This window comes from Anser cygnoides, chromosome 6 (assembly GCF_040182565.1).
Source record: "Anser cygnoides isolate HZ-2024a breed goose chromosome 6, Taihu_goose_T2T_genome, whole genome shotgun sequence".
In the NCBI taxonomy this organism is placed as follows: Eukaryota; Metazoa; Chordata; class Aves; order Anseriformes; family Anatidae; genus Anser; species Anser cygnoides.
The window spans coordinates 2,195,718-2,216,404 of NC_089878.1; the positions used below are offsets into that span (position 1 = coordinate 2,195,718).

Consider the following 20,687-nt stretch of genomic DNA (forward strand, 5'->3'; position numbering starts at 1 on the left):
TGCTGCTACCAAGCAGCTGTTTATAGTTGAGCAATGTCAGTAACTAGTAAACACAATCAGTTTCTGATGAATGAATGAAGCCTTCCCCAACTCCACATGAACCTAAAGAAATGTGACTGTGGTATTTCACATCTCCAACCCCAGTTCAAACACTGCATCAAATGTGCTCTGCATCAAGTAAATCACTGGTGTCAGCCTTGCTAATAGATGTAAAGATTTACCCTAAAAATCACTAACAAATTTAGTTAATATTGTTTTCAAGAAATACAAGGGCCTGAATGAAGAAGTTTGCAGGCATTTGTACTTGTCATCCCTAATTTACAGCAGCAGAAATGGAAGTCAGGCAAAGAGATGGAAGGCAAATAAAGCACAACCAAATCCTTAGACCTCGCCTTAGAAATCAGTGTGCAAGACAAAACAGCGAGAGAACTTGGAGGCAGTAGGCATACTGTGACATAGAACCCCATGCTGTTGACCACAGTTCAGCATTCTGGGGGGCAGTAAATTTTTTTTTTTTAATTAAGTCAGGACCTAACCATGGATTTATTTTATTATTTTTATTATTTTTTCCCTTATTTTTGGCAGGAAGCATAGCAAAATCCCACACAGTATGGTATGTGTACTTAGAATGTCTACTACTTACTTCTAAATCATGAACTAAACACTTACTTTAGCTCTTTTTAAAAACTCTAACAGAAATTAATAGCATGAATTTTGGGTAAGGTATTTGGAATGACATCACTGGAAATCCCTGAATTAAAAGGACCATATTCTCCTTCAACTCCACCTGTAAAGTCTTGGATGAAGATGAAGAAGGCAATCCTTTACTCCTTTTTGCCAGAAGAACTTGGGATGATCTTTATGGCATAGAGAAATGTATTCACTAAAATTCATTTCTTACTTTAGACAATAAGAGGTTGGAGTACCTAGTTTTGGCTGACAACATAAAAACCAGAAGTTCTCATTTTGCCTTAAACATCAAAGAGAAGTATTTCCGCAAGCTAACACCGTCCACTAAATAATACTGGTTTAAGAACAAGACTTGCAATTAACTTGCTCTTGAAGATTTTCACACAAGGGAAAAAAATGTAGACATCTAGGATTATTGCAGTATTGGAGGTCTACATATATACAAATGACTACAGTGAATGTTAAAGTGTATTTCAAAGCCAGCTATAGTTAACAAAAAATGGAAAAAAAATCCCTTAGACAACTAAACGAATTAAAAAGCTCAAGCCCAAAGACAACTGGCATTCTACCTGTCATAATATCACACATGTCTTTATCTCAATTCTGGTTAGAAAAAAAAAAAGCAAAAGCTTGGTAATGGTTATAATATTCATCGATACTGTTGTGTGCAGAACAAGCATTCTGGTCTTTTAATTCTTATGCTATCCATCATAATTCAGGCAATAATAAATATTAAGAGACTAGAAAAGTGTCTATATTTTTTAGTAGAATACTAAGCTAGGAGGTAAGCTTTTTCATTTTGTTCTAAGGTTGCCTAATTCATTCACAATGAAGCTTTACTTTTATTATGAAAAATAAGTATTTACTTTAGGAATGACAGCAATGGAACACAGGCTAACGACAACATGACTTGCATTACGAAGTCATCCCATAAAATTTTGATTTCTCCTGTAAAAATACTTAGTTGAGACGTGAGAGAAAATATATTCCCCATAGTCTCGATCCCTTAAAACATATTCATTTCATCTCATGCCCACAGGAAAATCTGTTCTTGACAGCAAACAGCAAGGTAGCCATTTTGTGTTATGCCAAAACAAGGAGAAAATCTGAAAAACCAGTATCACCGTACAGTAATATTTCCCAACAGTACAATGACAGCAAACACCTTGTGCCACTGTCATCTAAAAACTGCATGAGACAAGTTTTAAGGGCGTAGAAAATCTGAAATGCCTTTTTTGAGTTAAGGGAAATGCAAGGTAATGATATAATGAATCTAGAAGACTAAACTGTTTGATTCCTCCTGTAAAATTTCATTATTTCGAGACTCTTTGGGGGGTTTAGAAACAGGTTCTCCTGAAAAGGGAACAAATTATTCTCTAAAATTAGCATGTCAGTTGGTTACAGCTTCCATTTTCTTAGGAGCTATTGACACAGCCACCTGTAGCTCATGCAAAGCTACTACAGGTCTGAGATTTATAGTCTCCAGGACAATTTTGTTAATGGAGATTAAAGGAAAAACAACCCAAAAAGTCCCCCAAAAACACAAGACAAACTCAACTTCAAAAGCACAGAGCATGCAGATTTCCAATGACATCTTATTCCTCAACAAAACTCTGTTATCAGCTTTGGACATGTTTACACCAAGTCACCGTTTTACAGTGGAAGAAAATCAAAGTGTTAAAGATTACATTTTTTTCACTGTTAAATCATATGGAAGGGGCTGCTCTGCCTTTTCTATCAAAAATGGAGCACTCAGTAATAAAAAGGCAATCCCTCCTCACTCAGGACAGTCTGCCATTCTGATACATCTAATCGAGCAAAAGATATAAATAAAATAATCCAATTCAAAGAGATATACCAGAACTTCTAGATAAACTCTTTAATGTGAAAAGCACTCCTGAATACAGATTATTTCCCTAAAAACAGTTTTGTCTTCTCTTGCTCCATAAAAAAGACTTTTTAGAAGTGCACCTGCGCCCTTCACTACTGTTCTGCTTATTTCTCCTGTGACTATGTTAAACAAGAGCTGAAGATTGCATCTCCTCGCACCACACCACTGGCTGGCCAAACTGGACATGTTACCACTTAGCATCACGCTAGCAAATTGCCACAGAATAAACAATTTTCAGTTTGCTTCAAACTTCCAGACTGACCACATACAAAACAATTACATGTAATTTTAACACAGGATTGTGTTTCTCCCCTGAAGACAAGGCTGTCAACACTGAACTTTGTCCAGATGCTAATTAAAATTCTCCATTATAAAGTTAGGTTGCTGCTGCTAAGAGCAAAATACTGTTACTATCTTGTCAGTATTTGACATGAAAACTTACTGACAAGCTTTAAACGTTCTCGCCATTACGATATTCTATCAATGGATCTGAACTCTGAAACTTTGTTTACTGTCAATCACACTAATTATACCTTACATTTTTAAATCACTCAACAAATCTCTAAAACACGCCTGGGGAGAAAGTTAGCTTTATCATTAAAGCTGAAATGAGGAATATGAAAACTGTTATGAACTCCTGTTGAACTGCATTTAAAAATCTCAAGCTATAAAGACCAGGAATTGCATTCCACAAACAGATAACGTGAGAACTTGGAAATTGGTAATTTGCAACATCCAATTGTAACAATTTGCTCCTCTCTTCTACAAGCACCTACAACAGAGGATTTAATTTAGCTACACCGACAGGTCCTCTTGAATTCAGGTTTTAGACTGATTATTCTATCATAAACCTCTGAACTTGGAATTGTCTGCATGTTACTGAATTGAAAGGAATGTTGCTTTTATTATCAAAAAACTCTGATCTATTTTCCCAGTGCATTGTTAAAATTTTTTTCTTATTCCAGTCTTACACCAAACATTAATAACGGCTCTAAGCTTCTTAATCTAAAATACATTCAATAGTAAAATTACCTCAAAATGAACTGTTGAAGCTAGACAATCTAAGAAGTCCATCTACCTCTATCTCATCTTGCATATTATTCAGTTACATACTGTACAGTCCCTAGGGAAAAAAAATACATGAAAATAACTCAGAAGGGCCATTAGCCATGAAAGTGCTGTTTATCTTCAAGTAGTACCATTTCTTCTCAGAACATAAGTCAGCATACCCATGATACTGGCCCATGTGAAAGTGCGCCATCTATGAGGAAAGTGTGCCTTGAATGAGCAATAGTACCAATTAAACCTGTACCAGCCCGTTCCAGGCAAAAGGCTTTATTGTAATTCTTCAGCATAGCTTAAATTTCAGAAAATTTTGGGAAATTAAATATATAATTTCTTTTTCTCTTTTGGGGGGAGAGCAAAAAAGACACCAAAAATGTCTGATACTTGTTAAATCAGAATATTTATAATTAATAATGGTCATAATGTAAAGACACTGTAGAAGGTATTTATTCTAATAGCCTTGGATGCTCAATCCGTGTAATTGTCCAGTCCGGTTTTGCTCCTTCTGTAAATTCCCTTTGGAACCTGGAAAAGGCAACACAGTTAAGTGAAGAGTTATTAAAATCTACTTAATCCCTGAAGAGATAGTAACAGCAACAAGAAACCATGAAGAAATATTTTACTTCTTTGTTATTTCTGTGGAAGCTCTTTAGGCTTTGATGCTTATGCCCCAAAATGGAAGATCAAAATTAATTCTTTAGCAAGAAACAAAGTGCACTGACTTCAGTGTTTTCGTTCAGGTCCCACAGACAGGATCAAGCAGCAACAGTAAAGACCCTGATATCAAAACAGCACTCAGCTTTCATACCAGTAACCAAGATTATAGCTTTGTGGCAGCTCATCTCTAAATAAAGGGTTTCGATTTAGTACGATGGAAACTGCATTATAAAGCAAAATAGTGTGCTATGCATTCTACCTTAAAAAAATCATTTTCACTGAATTATACTTTAAATACTAATAAAGTAATACATTTTCAGAAACACAAAGATCCAGCTAGCAATAGTACTGAACCTAAGAGTAAATTCCACAGTTGACAGGAAAATGAAGACATTCAACCCCTATTTTCAAAGAATCTTATATCTTCTTTTTGTAGTCATTAATGCCTTCTTCCCCAAGCATGTCAATTTTGACTGCTTGTCATCTAACGGTAAGTCTGAGCCTCAAGCTGAATATTCACAATCCCAATTAACATGCATGTTGTGAACAAGAGTGCTCTAACATCATTGTTTTACTATGATATGCCAATCCACTCCTCAAAACTGTCTTCTCCAGACATCCTAATACTTATTACTAGGCTTCCAAAGCTTGAGGTATCTTTGCTAGTTTGAGTTTAGGTCAGCATAGTAGATAGAAGGATTATCTACTTGCAACGACTGCTCTGCTGGGGATTAGGAACAGATACATTAGGCCTTAAAGTCAGGCTCTTGAGATAAATGGTAGCCTCAGAAGCCTCCAATTGTACAGAAGATGATGGAATTGGGTAATGGATGGATCCAGGAAAATGCATTCATGCAAAAATTGCTGGTATCCTCAGAGCATTTCCTTTCTTTTTGAGCTTCTCATCATCTAGACCCCCACAGCCTCTCCATTTCAAATATGAGTGTAGAGGTAACTGATTATACTGCATTTCTCACACAGAACTCCTCACTTTTTCAAACTTCTGAGAATTATTTTCAGTACATTTCACAAACTGTGCAGATATTTCCACATCGATTTGCCATGAGTACACTAGCAGAGGCATTATTTATAATAATTCTTATGACAATACATCCACATGACTAACATGAGCTTTAAGGGCTTAGATCAGAGTGGCATGAATTATCTGAACACCAAGTGATGCTTGCTTTGCTCTTTCTGCAGAAAGCATATGGCTAAATAATTTCCTCTTTCACAGGCTACTCACTTCAGCTAACTGTTGACTTCTGTATAGGAAATAAGTCAACAGCACTGCACTTGACTGCTTCACTTGACTGCACTGCTGTTACTTGTGCTACAAGAAGTGGGAACCAAGGACTGACATTGGCCTTTTTCCTGAAAGCTGCAGAAGCAGCACAGGAAATGATCAGAAGACTCACACAGTGCTACAAATATTGCTCCTCCTGACAGAGTTCCCGTTAATCTCAACTCAGACGCAAGACAATAACATAATGACTTTAAAGGGTATTTTAAAAGTTTGGCCCTACAATAGGGACTGGAAAGCTGGATAAGAACTAGCTTCATTTAGAAACAAGGTAAACTAAAACATACCAAGTTCTGCAGTGGCACAGTGTGAATGTTTTCAGTTGCCAAACTAGTTTCCATAAAACTAGCCCATGTACATACAAGGGGCAAGGAGACTTACTCATAGTTTGCTGTTAAAAGATGCCTTTTTTCTTTTGTGCTTTCATCTCCAAACACAATTTGGAAAACTTTGGTTTCACCTGGTACTTCATCAGGTAGGTTAGCTCCATTCAGATACCAGAAACGCATCAGGATACTAACAAACTTTCTGCCTGTTGGAAATAAAGCATAACGTAGATGTCATTTTGGCCAAATAGAAATATTTGCTGTGTAACATATATTCTACCGAGGCTGAGGAAGGGTAACTGACTTCAGCCAGAAAGAATGTATAACAAAATAATGAACAATAAAGCCATTTATAAAGCAGAATAGATATGAAGAGAGAAAAATTTATTTATCTAGACCCCATTATTATTCCTGGAAGATATATTTTCACTGCTGAAGCAACCAGCTTTCTGTATATAGTAGAATAATTTGTCTGAGTGGTTTCAGATTAAGAACTGAAAACTAAACTTGAAATTAGCTAAGAGGAACAAGCAAAACCTACAGAAGTCAAAACAGTACCTCAGTAACAAATAGTAACTTACTAACATCTCAGGTTCTGGTTTAAAAGGAAATCAGAAAACTATATATACAGATGAACTATAAACAGAAGAACAAGGAATGAGAAGAATTCAAAAACACAGCTATAAAGAGAATGCCTGCTGTGAGCAAAACCAGGAAAAAGACTGCCCATTGCTGAGACGTTTTAGAATTCTAAACATACCATCATCATCGTAGTAAATGCGAATATCTCCTTCTGTCGTGTACATGATTGCATCAATGTCAGCTGCTAAAGCATCCCTGTGGTTGTCAGAGAGTAAGGAAATCTTTTCCTTCAGCACCTGAAGTACCTAAATTCAGAAAATCTCACTTAATTTTTCCACTAGGAAATTGGACTAGCAACCTTATCTACTACAGTTAATAAAATGAAACCTATTGCTATAGCATTTGTATAACATCGTATAACATACAAGATGGGAAGTGAAAAAGCACCAGGCTCTCCCAAGCCCTAATTAACAATATTAAACAAGATTCATTTAATACTCAAACCAATGAGAGTATTTCAAAAAATGATTAGAAAAGATATTGTCAAAACAGAAGTTTCAAAGCAATGCATGTAAACCCAGAAAATAGCAGTTAAGTTTACTTCCACAATCATACTTACACTCTGCCTTCGCACTGCTGACTTCTCTATATGGGATATTCTTTAGCTTTTGATTCAATCATTTCTCAGTTCTCACAAATTTCTTTGTAAATCTGTTCCATTACCACTAAGTTTATCTTTGCCATTTCAGGATCCACATTCCCACTGGAAAATGTTTAGACATTTGCCAATCAGAAAAGACTGGAAAACCATTCCTCTAGGACTTAAGTTGCACATCACATTCACAGCCATAGTATTTGAGCATCCTAAAATCTACACAACTGTGTTAAATAGAAAGGGTGTGGTGCACTACTTGAACAGAAGCATCACCAAGAAGGATGAAGCCATGCAGCACGTTTTTAACCTGTATTCAGTTTTTAATCCTAACTTGAATTGCCCCTTTGGAAAAATAGGCAAATCCAGAGGTCATGTGGAAGCAAGAGGCATCTTCACTAGAAGACACTGGCTTCTAGTGCATGGTAGGTATAAATTCCACTGGACAAAGCAATTAAGTAGTGTAGTATCAGAGCTTCAGCCACTACACACATTATGAGTCTCTGGAGCAATATTATCCCTAATCACCTGAAGAATTTAAGGCGAGCAGAGGAAGAGGAGATACTCTTTCAAAGCAACTATTTTATTATTATTACTCACATTTTATTCCTATCTCTGCTTAAAGAAGAGGTTAGATTGTCCAGTGGGGATGTACTAGAACAGTGACAACATTTTTGTTGCAAAGGCATGAGTACCAATAGGACAGGCCAAGCTGACATCCATTAACATCCATTAACAGGGCAGACACAGACCTGAGGCATATTCTCCACTTGAATCTGATGCATCTGCTACCTCTGTCCTCTGGGAAGGCCAAGAGAACTTCAGCAATTAAAAATTCACAAAGATATAGAACACAGACAACACTGTTATTTAACTAGCCAGGTCAGTCATGTTCCTGCGACCATGACAAAAGACTGAGGCCTCCCAGTTGAGACCAAGAACTGGCTATATGATATGCCTGTGGTGGGAATGTATTGGGGCAGCAATGAAGAACACAAATCAGTTCCTTCATCTGAATTCTGGTGCACACACTGAAAGTTTCAGCTATCTGCTTACACCAACAGGGGTATGCAAATCCACCAACTTTCAAATCCCTTCTGGTACACCAGCAATCTTTTTTGCAATTGGTCCCTATGCTTAGTGGCAAGGACATTATTATTATTATTTTCCTATACAGTAACTCTAAATTAATTTTCATGCCTTGAAATTAAACAAAAAGCTGCAAGACAATCACCCTATTCAATGTTATGCTGTTTTTCCCCATTTAAACCAAACTGGCAGTGCTTGTAGATACTGACAGGCTGAATACATATTGCTTCATAATGGAAAATATCAATTGGCAGAACTAGAGATGGGAAGCACTTACCTCTGCTGACACAAGTCCATCTAGCAGATCAAGTTTACGCTGAGACAGCAGCTGTGAAACAACAGAAAAGGCCTACCAAAAAAAGAGAGAAATAATACATGAATTTTAGATTAGCTTATTTTTTCAGACAAATCCATCATTATAGGACAGGCTACCTAAATATTCCATGATTTAAGTCTACACTGCTTGCAGAGTATATCAACATTGATATGGGACCCCTCCAGCTTTAAAAAAAAATGTTATTCTATTAGCTGATAAAAACATAAGGTTTCTTTTCCACCTTATTTAGAGCATGAAACTTTCTGCAGGCAAATTAATGTCTTAATAAAAAAATTGCAGTAACCTATGAATTGTTTTTATTCTTTCTTTCTTCTGGTAATTCAAACTGTGTCTTTCCCTGTAAGTATTCTCCTCCCTAACCTGCACCTTTTCTTAGCCCAGTGTCAGTCAAAACAGAAGCTCAGATCTAAAAAAAAATAATTTATAAATCTAGTCTAGTCCCTAAACCTGGGAGGAACACAACATCCCTTTTTCCTTAATTCTGTAGGTATAATTACATACAACACCTCTGTGCGTGCAAATATTGTGCTTGTTAAATGCTGACAGCATGTTTAAGGCCTTAAAGTAAAAATAAACAAGAACAGGGCAAAGTAAAACAGGTAGGTCTCCACACACTGCAACTTATGTGTTTTTTTTTTAAAGGTCTCAAACATATTAACATTGTCCTCATCATCTGTTTTTCTGTTTCTTTTTTAATCAAACACAATAACTTACATTTCACTGCTAGCAGTACTAGTTTTCCATGACCAGCTTTGAGAACTGACGCATTTTGTTGACACGGGTTGTCAGGTTCATAATCTTGGAAAAGCAGATATATGAAACAATTCTACAACCGCCTAACCTTCATAATTTTACAAGAAAAACAGCTACAATAACATATATATCATCCTAAAATCCCTAAAATATTAAGAAATGCTTTTCTTTATACTACTTCATGGGATAGTAGAATATATGACTTTGGGATCTAGAGAAATAAAACAAAACCTTGCAAACTCTCCCTCAGATGGGGGAGACAACCCACGCTTCTGGCCACTCTGGCTTCCCCCAGCCGTGAGGCACTTCAGGACACAGGCAGAAAGCCGCCTATACCTGACAGGTGAGCTGCAAGGCACCAGCGGGCCTCGGGACGAGGCCGGCGCGCACCGACGCAGGCCGAAAGGCAGAGCTCGTTGCGGGGCTCTCCTCAGACTCTCCTCACTGGGCGGCTGCCACCGTTTTTTGGGGCTCTTCTAATGACGGGCGCCCCCCACACAAGATGAGGGGCTCCCGGCAGCCCGCCCGCCCCCTCACCTGCTTGGCGCCCCGCGTGAACTCCTCGACGCTGAACTCGGGGTCGAAGTAGAGGCGGATGAGCAGGTAGTAACAGCGGGTGCGCAGCCAGGCCAGCGGGCTGGTGATCCGCACCACCACCACCCGCCGCCGCGGCCCCTCGGCCTCTGGCCCACGCCCCTGTGTGCTGGCGAAGCGGGCGGCGGACCCGAGCGGCCGGGGCCCCGCCGGGCGGCGGACCCAGTTCCAGGCCGGGACCAGGGCCGAGACGGCGGAGGCGACCGGCGGGGCCCGGGCCGCCCCCGGAGCCGCGAGCGCCCGCCCCAGCCAGCGGCTGGGCCCGGCAACCCCGCGCAGCGCCATCATGGCGGCGGCCGTGCCCCCTCCCGTCCCTCAGCGCGGCCGTTCCGTGCGCTCAACGGGAAACACAGGCGGCTCCCCCCGTTCCGCCGCCGCGCTGCGCTCCGGGCGCCCCTTGCCGGGGGGACCGGCGGGCGCCGGACCGGCAGCGAGCATGGCGCAGCGGGGGCAGGAGGCGGTGGCGGTGCCTAGCCTGGGCGGCGTGGGCCGGGAGCGCTTCCTGCAGGACGTCTACCCCCAGGTACGGCCCCGCAGCCCTCCCAGAGAGGAGCCCAGGTCAGGGTTCGGCTTTTTGTACACGGCCTCCTCTTTCGCAGTTGCTGGGGGAAGTCTTGGTTCAGTCCCTGTAGAGGGCTGCTTGCAAGCGGAGTGTGGCCGCAGGTGTTTCACTTAAGGCCTGACTGGAGGTGCCATCTGCCTCGGGGAGGTGTATCGTTTCACAAGTAACTTACGGAGAAATAAACCTGCTTTCCAAAGCAATTAGTTGGAGATGGGATGTTCCCTTCACTAGAGGAACACTAGTCCGGTCACTAGTGGAGTCCCCCAGGGCTCGGTACTAGGGCCAGTCCTCTTTAATATCTTTATTGATGATCTGGATGAGGGCGTCCAGTGCACCCTCAGTAAGTTTGCAGATGACACCAAGCTAAGTGCGTGTGTCGATCTGCTCGAGGGCAGGAAGGCTCTGCAGGAGGATCTGGATAGGCTGGAGCGATGGGCTGAGGTCAACTGCATGAAGTTCAACAAGGCCAAGTGCCGGGTCCTGCACCTGGGCTGCAACAACCCCAAGCAGAGCTACAGGCTGGGAGATGAGTGGCTGGAAAACTGCCTGGCCGAGAAGGACCTGGGAGTATTGGTGGATAGTCGGCTGAATATGAGCCAGCAGTGTGCTCAGGTGGCCAAGAAGGCCAACGGCATCCTGGCCTGTATAAGAAGCAGTGTGGCCAGCAGGTCGAGGGAAGTGATTGTGCCCCTGTACTCGGCTCTGGTGAGGCCGCACCTCGAGTACTGTGTTCAGTTTTGGGCCCCTCGCTACAGGAAGGACATGGACGTGCTCGAGCGAGTCCAGAGAAGGGCGACCAAGCTTGTGAGGGGTCTGGAGAACAAGTCTTACGAGGAGCGGCTGAGGGAGCTGGGCTTGTTCAGCCTGGAGAAGAGGAGGCTCAGGGGCGACCTCATCGCTCTCTACAGTTACCTGAAAGGAGGCTGTAGAGAGGTGGGGGTTGGTCTATTCTCCCACGTGCCTAGTGACAGGATGAGGGGGAATGGGCTAAAGTTGCGACAGGGGAGTTTTAGGTTGGATGTTAGGAAGTACTTCTTTACCGAAAGGGTTATTAAGCATTGGAACGGGCTGCCCAGGGAGGTGGTGGAGTCACCATCCCTGGAGGTCTTTAAAAGACGTTTAGATGTAGAGCTTAGGGATATGGTTTAGTGGAGTACTTAGTGTTAGGTTGGAGGTTGGACTCGATGATCTTGAGGTCTCTTCCAACCTAGAGAAATCTGTGAATCTGTGAACAGAAATAGTTTGGGTTAGAAGCCTGGTACTAAAGATAATTTCTTACATCATGATCCATTAAAATGAACGTAAGCTTAGGAGCAAGGAATTTCTAGAGGCAAATTCCTTCCAAATTGCTGAAAAGCTCTGGCATGTGATTGGTGACTTAATTTTCTTTAACAATGGTTAAAAGAAAAAAAAAAGATTGCTTTTTGTTGTTTTGTCACCATTGCTTCCTTGTTCTTTATTTGAGATCCCAATTGAAAGTCTATTAGGCTGCTTTCGTGTGTGTGTGTACATTTGATCAATCCTGCTTAACACAGGTGGAAAGAGCTGCTCTCTGAAGACATACATCACCAGTATAGCTCACAGCCTATACCACAAATCTATGGTCTCTTATTTTTTGCTTAGCTGAGGCTAGAATGACTGCAACTGTTCCTTAGCCTAGCTAGATGCGTCAATGGCCCTAGAATACAACAAATGTTAAAATTGTCTTTGCCTCTCCATGTTCTTCCTTATCCTGCTAGGGAAGAGGATATAGTAAATAGGTAAGCAGTTCTGTGACCTCCTGCCTCTTGTTTCAACACTCAGCATTCTAATTCACATTGTTCAGTTGTGAATAGTTGTGACTGTGTAGCAGATCCTGATATTCAATCGAGTTGTTTGCATATATTTAGTTCTAAAATTACTTCTGTTTTTTTTTTTTTTCCCACTGGATGCAATCATCCTTTGTTTCCTTTTTTGTTTGTCTGTTTTTTTCTTCCTTAGAGAAAGCCAGTAGTGCTGAAAGGAATGGAACTGGGCTCTTGCACAACCAAATGGACAGTAGATTACCTGAGCCAAGCTGAAGGATCTAAAGAAGTAAAGATTCATGTTTCTGCAGTACCACAGATGGATTTCCTCAGTAAGAACTTTGTTTATAGGTACTTCAATCCAAAATCTTTTGTATTTAAAGGCATATACTTGTAACTTCCAGAAATACAGTGCATAGTTTCAAGCCGAGGGTGAGAATGTGAAGCTCGTTTGTGAAAACTTTCAACAGCATACCCAAGTGCTGTCCTTGATTTCCCCCTCCATTCGTTCCACAGATATCTCAATGCCATGAATAAATACTGAGTAAAAGAAGGTGACAAGCAGGACCTTGAAAATGATGACATGGAGAAATGTTATGTAAAGAGATTTTGACAGAGCATTCCTGTAGGAAATTTGAGCTTGGCATTGATATTAGATGATATGCTAGTCTGTTTTAATTGTATGGTGCCTTTTCAATGTTACTGAATAGTGCCAGTTTCTGATTCACTATATATCTGAACCTCTTTGGACGCTGGCATGTGGCAGACATGCTATTCCACTCCAGAGGGATGTTAGTAATTAAATTAAGCTACTTTTAAAGTTAGCCTTTGCAGTTCCCATTATGTTCAAGCTACTGGATACCACATCTCTTTCACCAGATCTTTAATGTTGATAAAACTCACATAAACCCTTGATCTCCCTTGAAGTTCCTCTTGCATAGCTCACAAAACTTGTCTTCAGAGTTCACGTAATCTCACTTGTTGTATTGTTCTTCTAGGGTAAATGCCTTTATTTTAGTTGCTTTTTATTTTTCTGAAGAGGGAAGATGATGTGTTCAGTTTCTTAAACTTCTAGGAAGGTGGAAGCATGTGCTGTACATGTAACAAGCTACAAGTCCCTATGAGTGTTACCCATTGTTCAGGGGAAAAATACCATTTAATCATGCTATATTCTGCTCACTGCACAATGAACTTTGGAATCTTTGAAATGAGGTTGTACCAAATAACTATTTCCTTTCCCCTGCTCTGTTTTGTTTCTTGTTGTATCTCTTACTGTGAGTTGATCAGCTGTGCTAGTTCTAGCAGTTTTGTAGACAGCCATGTGGAGGTGCTTTGATGGTGCTTCATTATAGCAGGTGTTAGTAATTAATGACTTTAACCTAATTCATTACAAATTCAGGAAGCTTTCACCCTTTCCATAGTAAGTCCCCTATATTAATATAGAGGGAGAAGAAGTAGAACCAAAAGAAGAGCGACACTGAAGACTTAGCATGGGGTTCTATGACTTTAAAGTGATGCAAGTAAATACAACTGCAGTCCTGTTGTAAACTGTATGCTCCTGTTTTGTTTTTGTGTTGGTTTTGGAACTTGTTCAGTTGTATTGTGATGTGGTACAGAAATACGTGTTTCTGTTGTTTTAGTTTGGTGAGTAGGTTCACTATTAGCTCAAATAACTGCTAGTGGAGAACAGGTAGGAGATAAAATGATTAGGGTGAATAGCAAGGGCAGTACCAGCATGCATCACTTTAATCTGTTGTGGAGCTGTGCTCTCGCTTGTCTTCAGTAAAAAATGTAAATGGGCAGGATATAATTGTTCAACTGAAGTCAGTGGGGTTTATTTTGTTATTTTTTTCTTGTTGACTTAAGTGGTTTTTGTATTTGTTTACTGTAAACAGGCTTAAAGTGTTTAGAGAATTGGTCTAAGTACTGTGAGATGCAGGTTGTATTCTGGTGGAAGGTATAAGTAGAGGATCACGAGCAATTTTGCTTGAGGAAAGTCTTTCCTTAATCCTAGGCAACTGGTGGTTGCTCTGAGACTTGACATTTATATGTAATGTAGTTGTTATTCAGTGGCACTTAACGTGAGATAGTAACTTCAGTGAACATAACATTGAATTCACAACATTCATAACAATTGTATTACTTTGTGTGTTTGGTTTACTACCTAGCCATCAACTAAGGACAGAATCTGTAGCCCTTATGAAAAATTGCTATTATTTACATAAATATGTAACAGTAATGCTGATTTCAGAGGGATAAGCTTTAATGCCTGGTGTTTTTTTAAATATTCAGAAGTAATGTTTAATAAATTCTAAGAAATCTCTAAAGAAATCATCAAAAATAATAAAAGTCCTGTCTTCTCCCCAGCTGAGGTAGCAAATATAGCTGTACAGATACGTTCAGAAAACAGGAATAAATTTCATAGTCCTACAAATGGCAATATTTATCTGTTCATAAATAAATTCATAGAAGAAAATGCATATGTATACGTATGCATAAGTAAACATGTATATCACCCACAGTTTTTTCCTCTACTTCTGATAGTTCAGTTTTTCCTTTAAAAAAAAAAAAAACTCTTGAAGTTTAGATTCTGTTTATATACCTAAAACTGTTTGGGACACAGTAGCTCCCCTTTAGCCCAGCTGTAGTGTTTTTGATGCTGAAATTTTCTACAGATTTGCAGAAATGCACCGCAAATGAGCAGAAAAATGACATACTGTAAGAGAAATTGTCTAAGTGTTTTTAGGCACATCTCCATCCTTGGAGATAATGAAAAACCTAATTTGATGTTGAAATATTTCCAGAGATTACTTCCAGGCTCAACAATTACATGATTCTGTTTGGATTTATAGTACGGCCATTTACTAAAGCAGAAAGATTTGTAGCACAGGATTTCTGTTTTAGTTCTAACTTCAACATTCACTGCAAACGCTTAGTCATCATGTTAAATAAACAAAATTTTAAAAAGCATATTGCATCTTCTGTTAGAATAGATATGGTAGGAGAGCTTATCATTTTAAGCCCACAATTTAGACTATGTGTTGTTGCATTGATTCACGGTATGAATTTGAATATCTGTATTTCAGAACTCTGCCTTTTAATGAATTTGTACAAAGAGCAGCTGAAGTCAAACACAAGGAGTACTTTCTTTCTGAGGTAACTTCCTTAGTGTCATAGCTTCTTCTATTAGTTTTGCCAGTATATGGAGGGGAAAAAAAAAAGAATTCTAATTTTAAGTCTTGCTGCACTAAAGCACTTGATCTTAGATTTAACTGGTTTGTGTGGCTTGGAGCCAAGGGAAAAACTTGAGGGAAAATAACTTCTCGGAAATAGTTTTGCGTGTTTACAGTATGATTAACTTCAAGGATCCTGTTTTTGTTATCAAAAGCTGTTTACATGAGAAAAAGTTCCAGCACAAATTAAGAAATCAAAGCTTGCTTTAAAATAAGTGTGTAATTCAGGTGTTTTGTAATTAAAAAGTCATGAAGATATTTTAGAGTTTGATTACATCTGCTATAAAATTGCAAATACAGATTTATTGTAACATAACTTTTGAGTAGCAAACTTGAGGCAATCTTTATGCAGTGATGTTCGAAGTGTGGATTTTTTAGGTAACTAATTAGCAAGCAAACCGTTCTGAAACCAAACATGCTTTTCACCTTGTATGCTAAATAGGATGCTGTAAGATTTGAAGCCAACTGAAAGAGCTTTACTGCATCAGCATTACAAGGAATTTAAGTTATAATTTGCATTTGCTTTGAATACATTAAAAGCAGTGCTTACGCAGCTGACAAGTCTCCCACTTCTACTCAATAGACGTTTCCCATTTCTTGAGATGAACAGCAGGGAGCAGTAGAGTGAAGGCAGTATAACAAAGTAGCTGAGTTTGTGAATGTCATCTCTTTGTATCATATTTTAATAAAACCTCAAATTAGATTAATGAAAAAATGTAAATCTTTAAGTGTATTTGTAATTCATATTAAAACCAAAACAATTCTCTTTCTGTATTATCTACAGAATGAAAAGTACTACTTGCGATCAGTGGGTGAAGATGCTAGGAAGGTGAGTTACTTGAGATTGCGGTTCTAATATTGTGAAGTAGCAGTTTAGGAATATTTTTTAAAGTCTGTTGTCATCTACTGTCTGTGTAGTACAGGCATAAAATTTATTTATTACCACTTGGGTTAGGAATCTGCCTGGATTTAGGTCAGAATATTTAAACCTAAGTGTCCAAAAAGTTGTTGTTATGAGAGTTTAGCTGATCACCAGAGTACAGCCTTCATGTTCTATTCTCTAGCTGTTGTAAGCTAATATAAAAGGATTTCCGATAGTCACTTCTTCGGTGTGATTTCTAGCAGTGATGGTTGAAAGCAGCTCTCTGACTTTTATTAATACTGGTGACCAAGTCAGCACTGAAAGAATGAAAAGCATTATTATTTTCAGTTATTTGCTAATGCTGATGTTCTAGCCCTGTGTTCCCTACGATGGAAAATGATATTAAGGTGCTCTCCTATTTTAGTGTGCACAGATAATTCTCCTTCTATGTCCTTTTTGATTTAGGATGTTGCAGATATCAGAAAGCAGTTTCCTGTTTTGGCAGACGATGTTCAGATTCCAGAGTATTTTGATAAGGAACAGTTCTTCTCTAGTGTATTCCGCATCAGCTCAGCAGGATTACAGCTATGGACCCATTATGATGTAGGTAATAATGTGATTAGCATAAAAATTTGCAGATGATGTTGAGGGATTGAGATACTAAGTTACAAGTTCCTGTTGACAAAGATCTGTTTAATGAAAAATGTCTCATTGGTAATTGTATGATGATTTGGGCAGTCTGTTACTTTGGTGTGGTAGGCTCCAAATAACAAACGTCTTCTAACATTATACAGTGCAATTCTGAATAAATACTTATAAGAAAAATAGGTGTTTTTTGCATTGTTAGTAGGAGGAAAAATTCTTCTAATATTGAAAAAAATCCAAATATATTTTGCTGGTTTATGTTATCTAAAGCATAGTAAGTTTGTTTTAAGATATAAAAACTTGATCCCTATACAAGGAAAAAAGTAAAGCTTCGGAAAGTATTTTTTTCCAAATAGAGTATTTGTGAAGAATGCGCAGCTAAGAGAAAAAGTAACTCTCATTCTTGAGGTTTTTTTTGGATTAACTATATGTGGAAGCTAATTCTTAACATATGATGGTTTTAATGCCCTTTTTTATATTGACACTGTTTTAGATTATTTGCAGACTATGTATTCATTCTTAATTTTTGGCTGACATCTTCTTTACTATGCACATTTCAGGTAATGGATAACTTACTAATCCAAGTAACAGGGAGAAAACGAGTTGTTTTATATAGTCCTCAAGATGTACCATATTTATATTTATCAGGTATGTATGCCACGTACCTTTCATTTGGACTTCGGTGATCATAGTTGGCTTTCCGGTTTAAAAGTGTTGCACTATAGGAAGAAAATCACCAACAACTTGACTTAAAAGGTGATTTTGTCCCTTAACTCTGATGGAGTTTGCTTTAGTCAAAGCTAAGAATTGTAGTGGGGCAAGCTAGGAAACTTGAAAATGAGCACGGAAGCTTTACCTGGTTCTGTCTTCTCCACCTAACTGTGGAGTTCAGTGCTCTATCCAGATTTAAAATGACATTTTAAATGTCAGAGGAAATGTCTTTCAGTGTTAATAAGGGTGTGGTTATAGGAGAAACACAGACAACAGGAGAATGCCTCTTCAGTAAATGAGGAGTGCCATCAGATTTGCCAGATTTTTAGAGGAGTTAAAGAACAATAACCCAATATTAAACTGTATTCAAGAACTACCATTTCCAGCAGTGTGTAAATGTTTTGTTACTGTTTGGAAGAGTCGGACTGTCTACTCATTACTTTTGAAAACTTTCCTAGGTACTAAATCGGAGGTGCTGGATGTTGATAACCCAGACTTTGAGAAATACCCACTTTTTGTGAAAGCCAAGCGCTATGAGTGTTATCTAGAAGCAGGAGATGTGTTATTTATTCCAGGTATGTAACATAGTTCCTGACTGTGTTGTGTTTTTAAACAGCTTTATTTTCAACTTCTCATTTCTAGGGATGGCATTGCTAAAGCATTTTTGTGTCATAAGTAGGAGCATCTAAGGATTTTGTCAAAATCTTTTTTCCAACTGTACTAATTGGCCTAACAAAAGATAAATTACTTCTGTGATCTGAGTTTTCTAATGACAGAATTTCAGTTGAGTGCCATTTCTGTTCTTCCCTCACTTAGAAACTGTGAGGCATGTGACTTGTTAGTACCTTCCAGGTTACTTAACTGGTTACTTAATTCTGAGCTTGCCATTTGTGTTTCTTTCCTTTGGAATAAATCTTGTTATTGCAGTTAAAGGTATATCTATTGTTCACAGACCTCTTCTATGCAATACAGGTACTCATTTATCTTTGTCAATAGGTGTGCTGTTCCAAACTTAGATGCACTCAGTACTCTAAAAACTACTGGCGAGTATAGGGATTTTTAAGTTTAGAGAACTGTGCTAGCTTTGTTAGTGTTCTCGGATATTTAACACTGAAAAAAGGAGATCTTTAAGAAGTGATGTGGCTATTATGGAGATGATAGATGCAGCCCCACTTGCTAATCTGACAGAAACTTCTTGGTTCATTTCTCAGAATAAACTTTTCTGATGTCTTAGACATCAAGAGATTAAGCTGCAATAAGCACAACATTCTGTCTTTTAGCTTAAAATTGATGAAAGATAGATATAACATTAAATTTATCCTGGAACTATACTAGGTGAGGCAAAATATAAGTGTCTTTGTATCTTTAACCATACCTATGATTCAAAGGAAAAGCCCTGCCCCATGACTTTACTATCCAGAGATTAGTAACTTGCATGGGTGATTTGGCTGACACCAGTAGTTTGCATTAATGTTTGGACAATCTGTGCAAGATTAGGGGCTGATTCTGTGAAAACAGATATCTGAATGCAGAATAGAGACGGGTGAGGTAAAGAAGGAAGATACCTTACTTTCGTCCTACACATTTACCACTTGTTTGAATATTTCTTTACTTCAGTAATTGTTTGCCTGAAACTGTGGATGGATGAAAATGTCTTGAAAATGTTCGTTAATTTGGTACAGTGTCATATACTTGGAGATTTATGGAAGAGTATCCATAAATAAAACACAGTAGTTGAGGCTTTTCCTCAACTAGATTTAGTTTCGGTGATTCTGGCACTTGTCATGAGTCACAGGGAAGTTTTAGATGGCAATCTTCATTGTAGCCATTTTCTTTCTGCAGCTATGTGGTTCCACAATGTAATTTCTGAGGAATTTGGAGTGGCAGTGAATGTCTTTTGGAAGCACCTTCCTGCTGAGTGCTATGATAAGAGTGACACTTATGGAAATAAAGATCCCACAGCAGCCTCTAGAGCTATACAGATCTTGGACAGGGCCTTGAAAACACTTGAAGAACTACCTGAGGAATATAGGGATTTCTATGCTCGAAGAATGGTGTCACGGATCCAAGAAAAAGCCTATAGGAATGATTATGGTTAAAATAACACATTGTAAGTCGCAAGCTCCTATGAAAGCAGAGAACCATATATTAATACAGAAACTGACCATGTGTACATAAATAAACTTCCTGTAAGGCTAAAAACCAGTGTTGATAAACTTTGTTTATATATAAACATCTACCTTGTAGATTTTTTTTCTTGGTTTTCTTTTCCTCATGTGATGTGCACAATGTGCTTGACTGGGAGACAATCTCTTTTCTGCAATGAGACATACATCTGTAGTGCCTGCACTTTTAAATCTGCTTTTTTGAAGTTATTTACTTAAACTTCTCTGAATGAAAAGTTTTGGCATCTGGATGGAGCTGACAGAGTGTATGCTTAGAAGTAATGATACATCTTCCTGAATGCTCTTGGTCACACTAAAGGTTTAGTAAAGCGACAGATTTCTGTGGAGGTCTAAGAGAACCACTGATGGTAATGGTCATGGTTTCTTTTTGAGTAATGGCCTGGAGGTGTGGGGAGTTTCACGCTCTCTCTTATTCACCACAAGAGGGAGCAGAGGGTGGACATGGTAGGGGAAGCCAAAGTTAATCCTTTAAAGTTAAGTTTGGAATTTTGTAGCAGCTTGAACACAAAGGAGATAATATACCCCCTGCTAGCTGAATAAGGTATTGTGCAGGAAACCTTGTTTGCTGCAACCATAGTCACTGCCCCAGTGCACTCAGGCAGTGGTTCTGTTTCTGCAGCTGTAAAATACTTGCAAATAACATGCCCAGAAATCCATTAACCTTCAGCAGGAGAATCTGAAATGAGGATCATAATACTGAAGTAGATGTAGAGTCTGTTGGGACCAGTATCTGAGATGCATTATGTTAACATATGAAAGGAGGTT

General features: G+C 38.9%; 2 protein-coding genes across 3 annotated transcripts; one reads left to right on the plus strand and one right to left on the minus strand.

Moving 5' to 3' along the window:
- Positions 1-4,027: 4,027 nt before the first annotated feature.
- Positions 4,028-10,261, minus strand: MAIP1 (matrix AAA peptidase interacting protein 1). The gene is made up of 5 exons (XM_013187443.3): positions 9,883-10,261; positions 8,533-8,604; positions 6,693-6,819; positions 5,988-6,138; positions 4,028-4,171 (listed from the first exon to the last, which is right to left on the minus strand). Exons 1-5 carry the CDS (start codon positions 10,225-10,227, stop codon positions 4,093-4,095), a joined length of 774 nt encoding a protein of 257 aa, XP_013042897.2. The 5' UTR covers positions 10,228-10,261; the 3' UTR covers positions 4,028-4,092.
- A 42-nt stretch (positions 10,262-10,303) lies between these two features.
- On the plus strand, positions 10,304-19,975 carry TYW5 (tRNA-yW synthesizing protein 5). Of its 2 annotated transcripts, none has more exons than XM_013187619.3 (8): positions 10,304-10,462; positions 12,482-12,636; positions 15,372-15,441; positions 16,303-16,347; positions 16,846-16,983; positions 17,586-17,673; positions 18,195-18,311; positions 19,579-19,975. In XM_013187619.3, exons 1-8 carry the CDS (start codon positions 10,376-10,378, stop codon positions 19,833-19,835), a joined length of 957 nt encoding a protein of 318 aa, XP_013043073.3. In that variant the 5' UTR covers positions 10,304-10,375; the 3' UTR covers positions 19,836-19,975. The 2 variants fall into 2 exon arrangements, with proteins under 2 accessions (XP_013043073.3, XP_066855678.1); XM_066999577.1 differs by having other exon boundaries at positions 10,371-10,497.
- Positions 19,976-20,687: the final 712 nt, after the last annotated feature.

Coding starts and splice junctions, on each gene's coding strand:
- MAIP1 (XM_013187443.3), bottom strand. CDS start 10,227: ATGATGGCGCTGCGCGGGGTTGCCGGGCCCAGCCGCTGGCTGGGGCGG. Junction 8,605..9,882: donor TCACGCGGGGCGCCAAGCAG/GTGAGGGGGCGG, acceptor TTTTTTTGGTAG/GCCTTTTCTGTTGTTTCACA. Junction 6,139..6,692: donor CATTTACTACGATGATGATG/GTATGTTTAGAA, acceptor TATTTCCAACAG/GCAGAAAGTTTGTTAGTATC.
- TYW5 (XM_013187619.3), top strand. CDS start 10,376: ATGGCGCAGCGGGGGCAGGAGGCGGTGGCGGTGCCTAGCCTGGGCGGC. Junction 12,637..15,371: donor AGTAAGAACTTTGTTTATAG/GTACTTCAATCC, acceptor TCTGTATTTCAG/AACTCTGCCTTTTAATGAAT. Junction 16,348..16,845: donor TGGGTGAAGATGCTAGGAAG/GTGAGTTACTTG, acceptor TTTTTGATTTAG/GATGTTGCAGATATCAGAAA.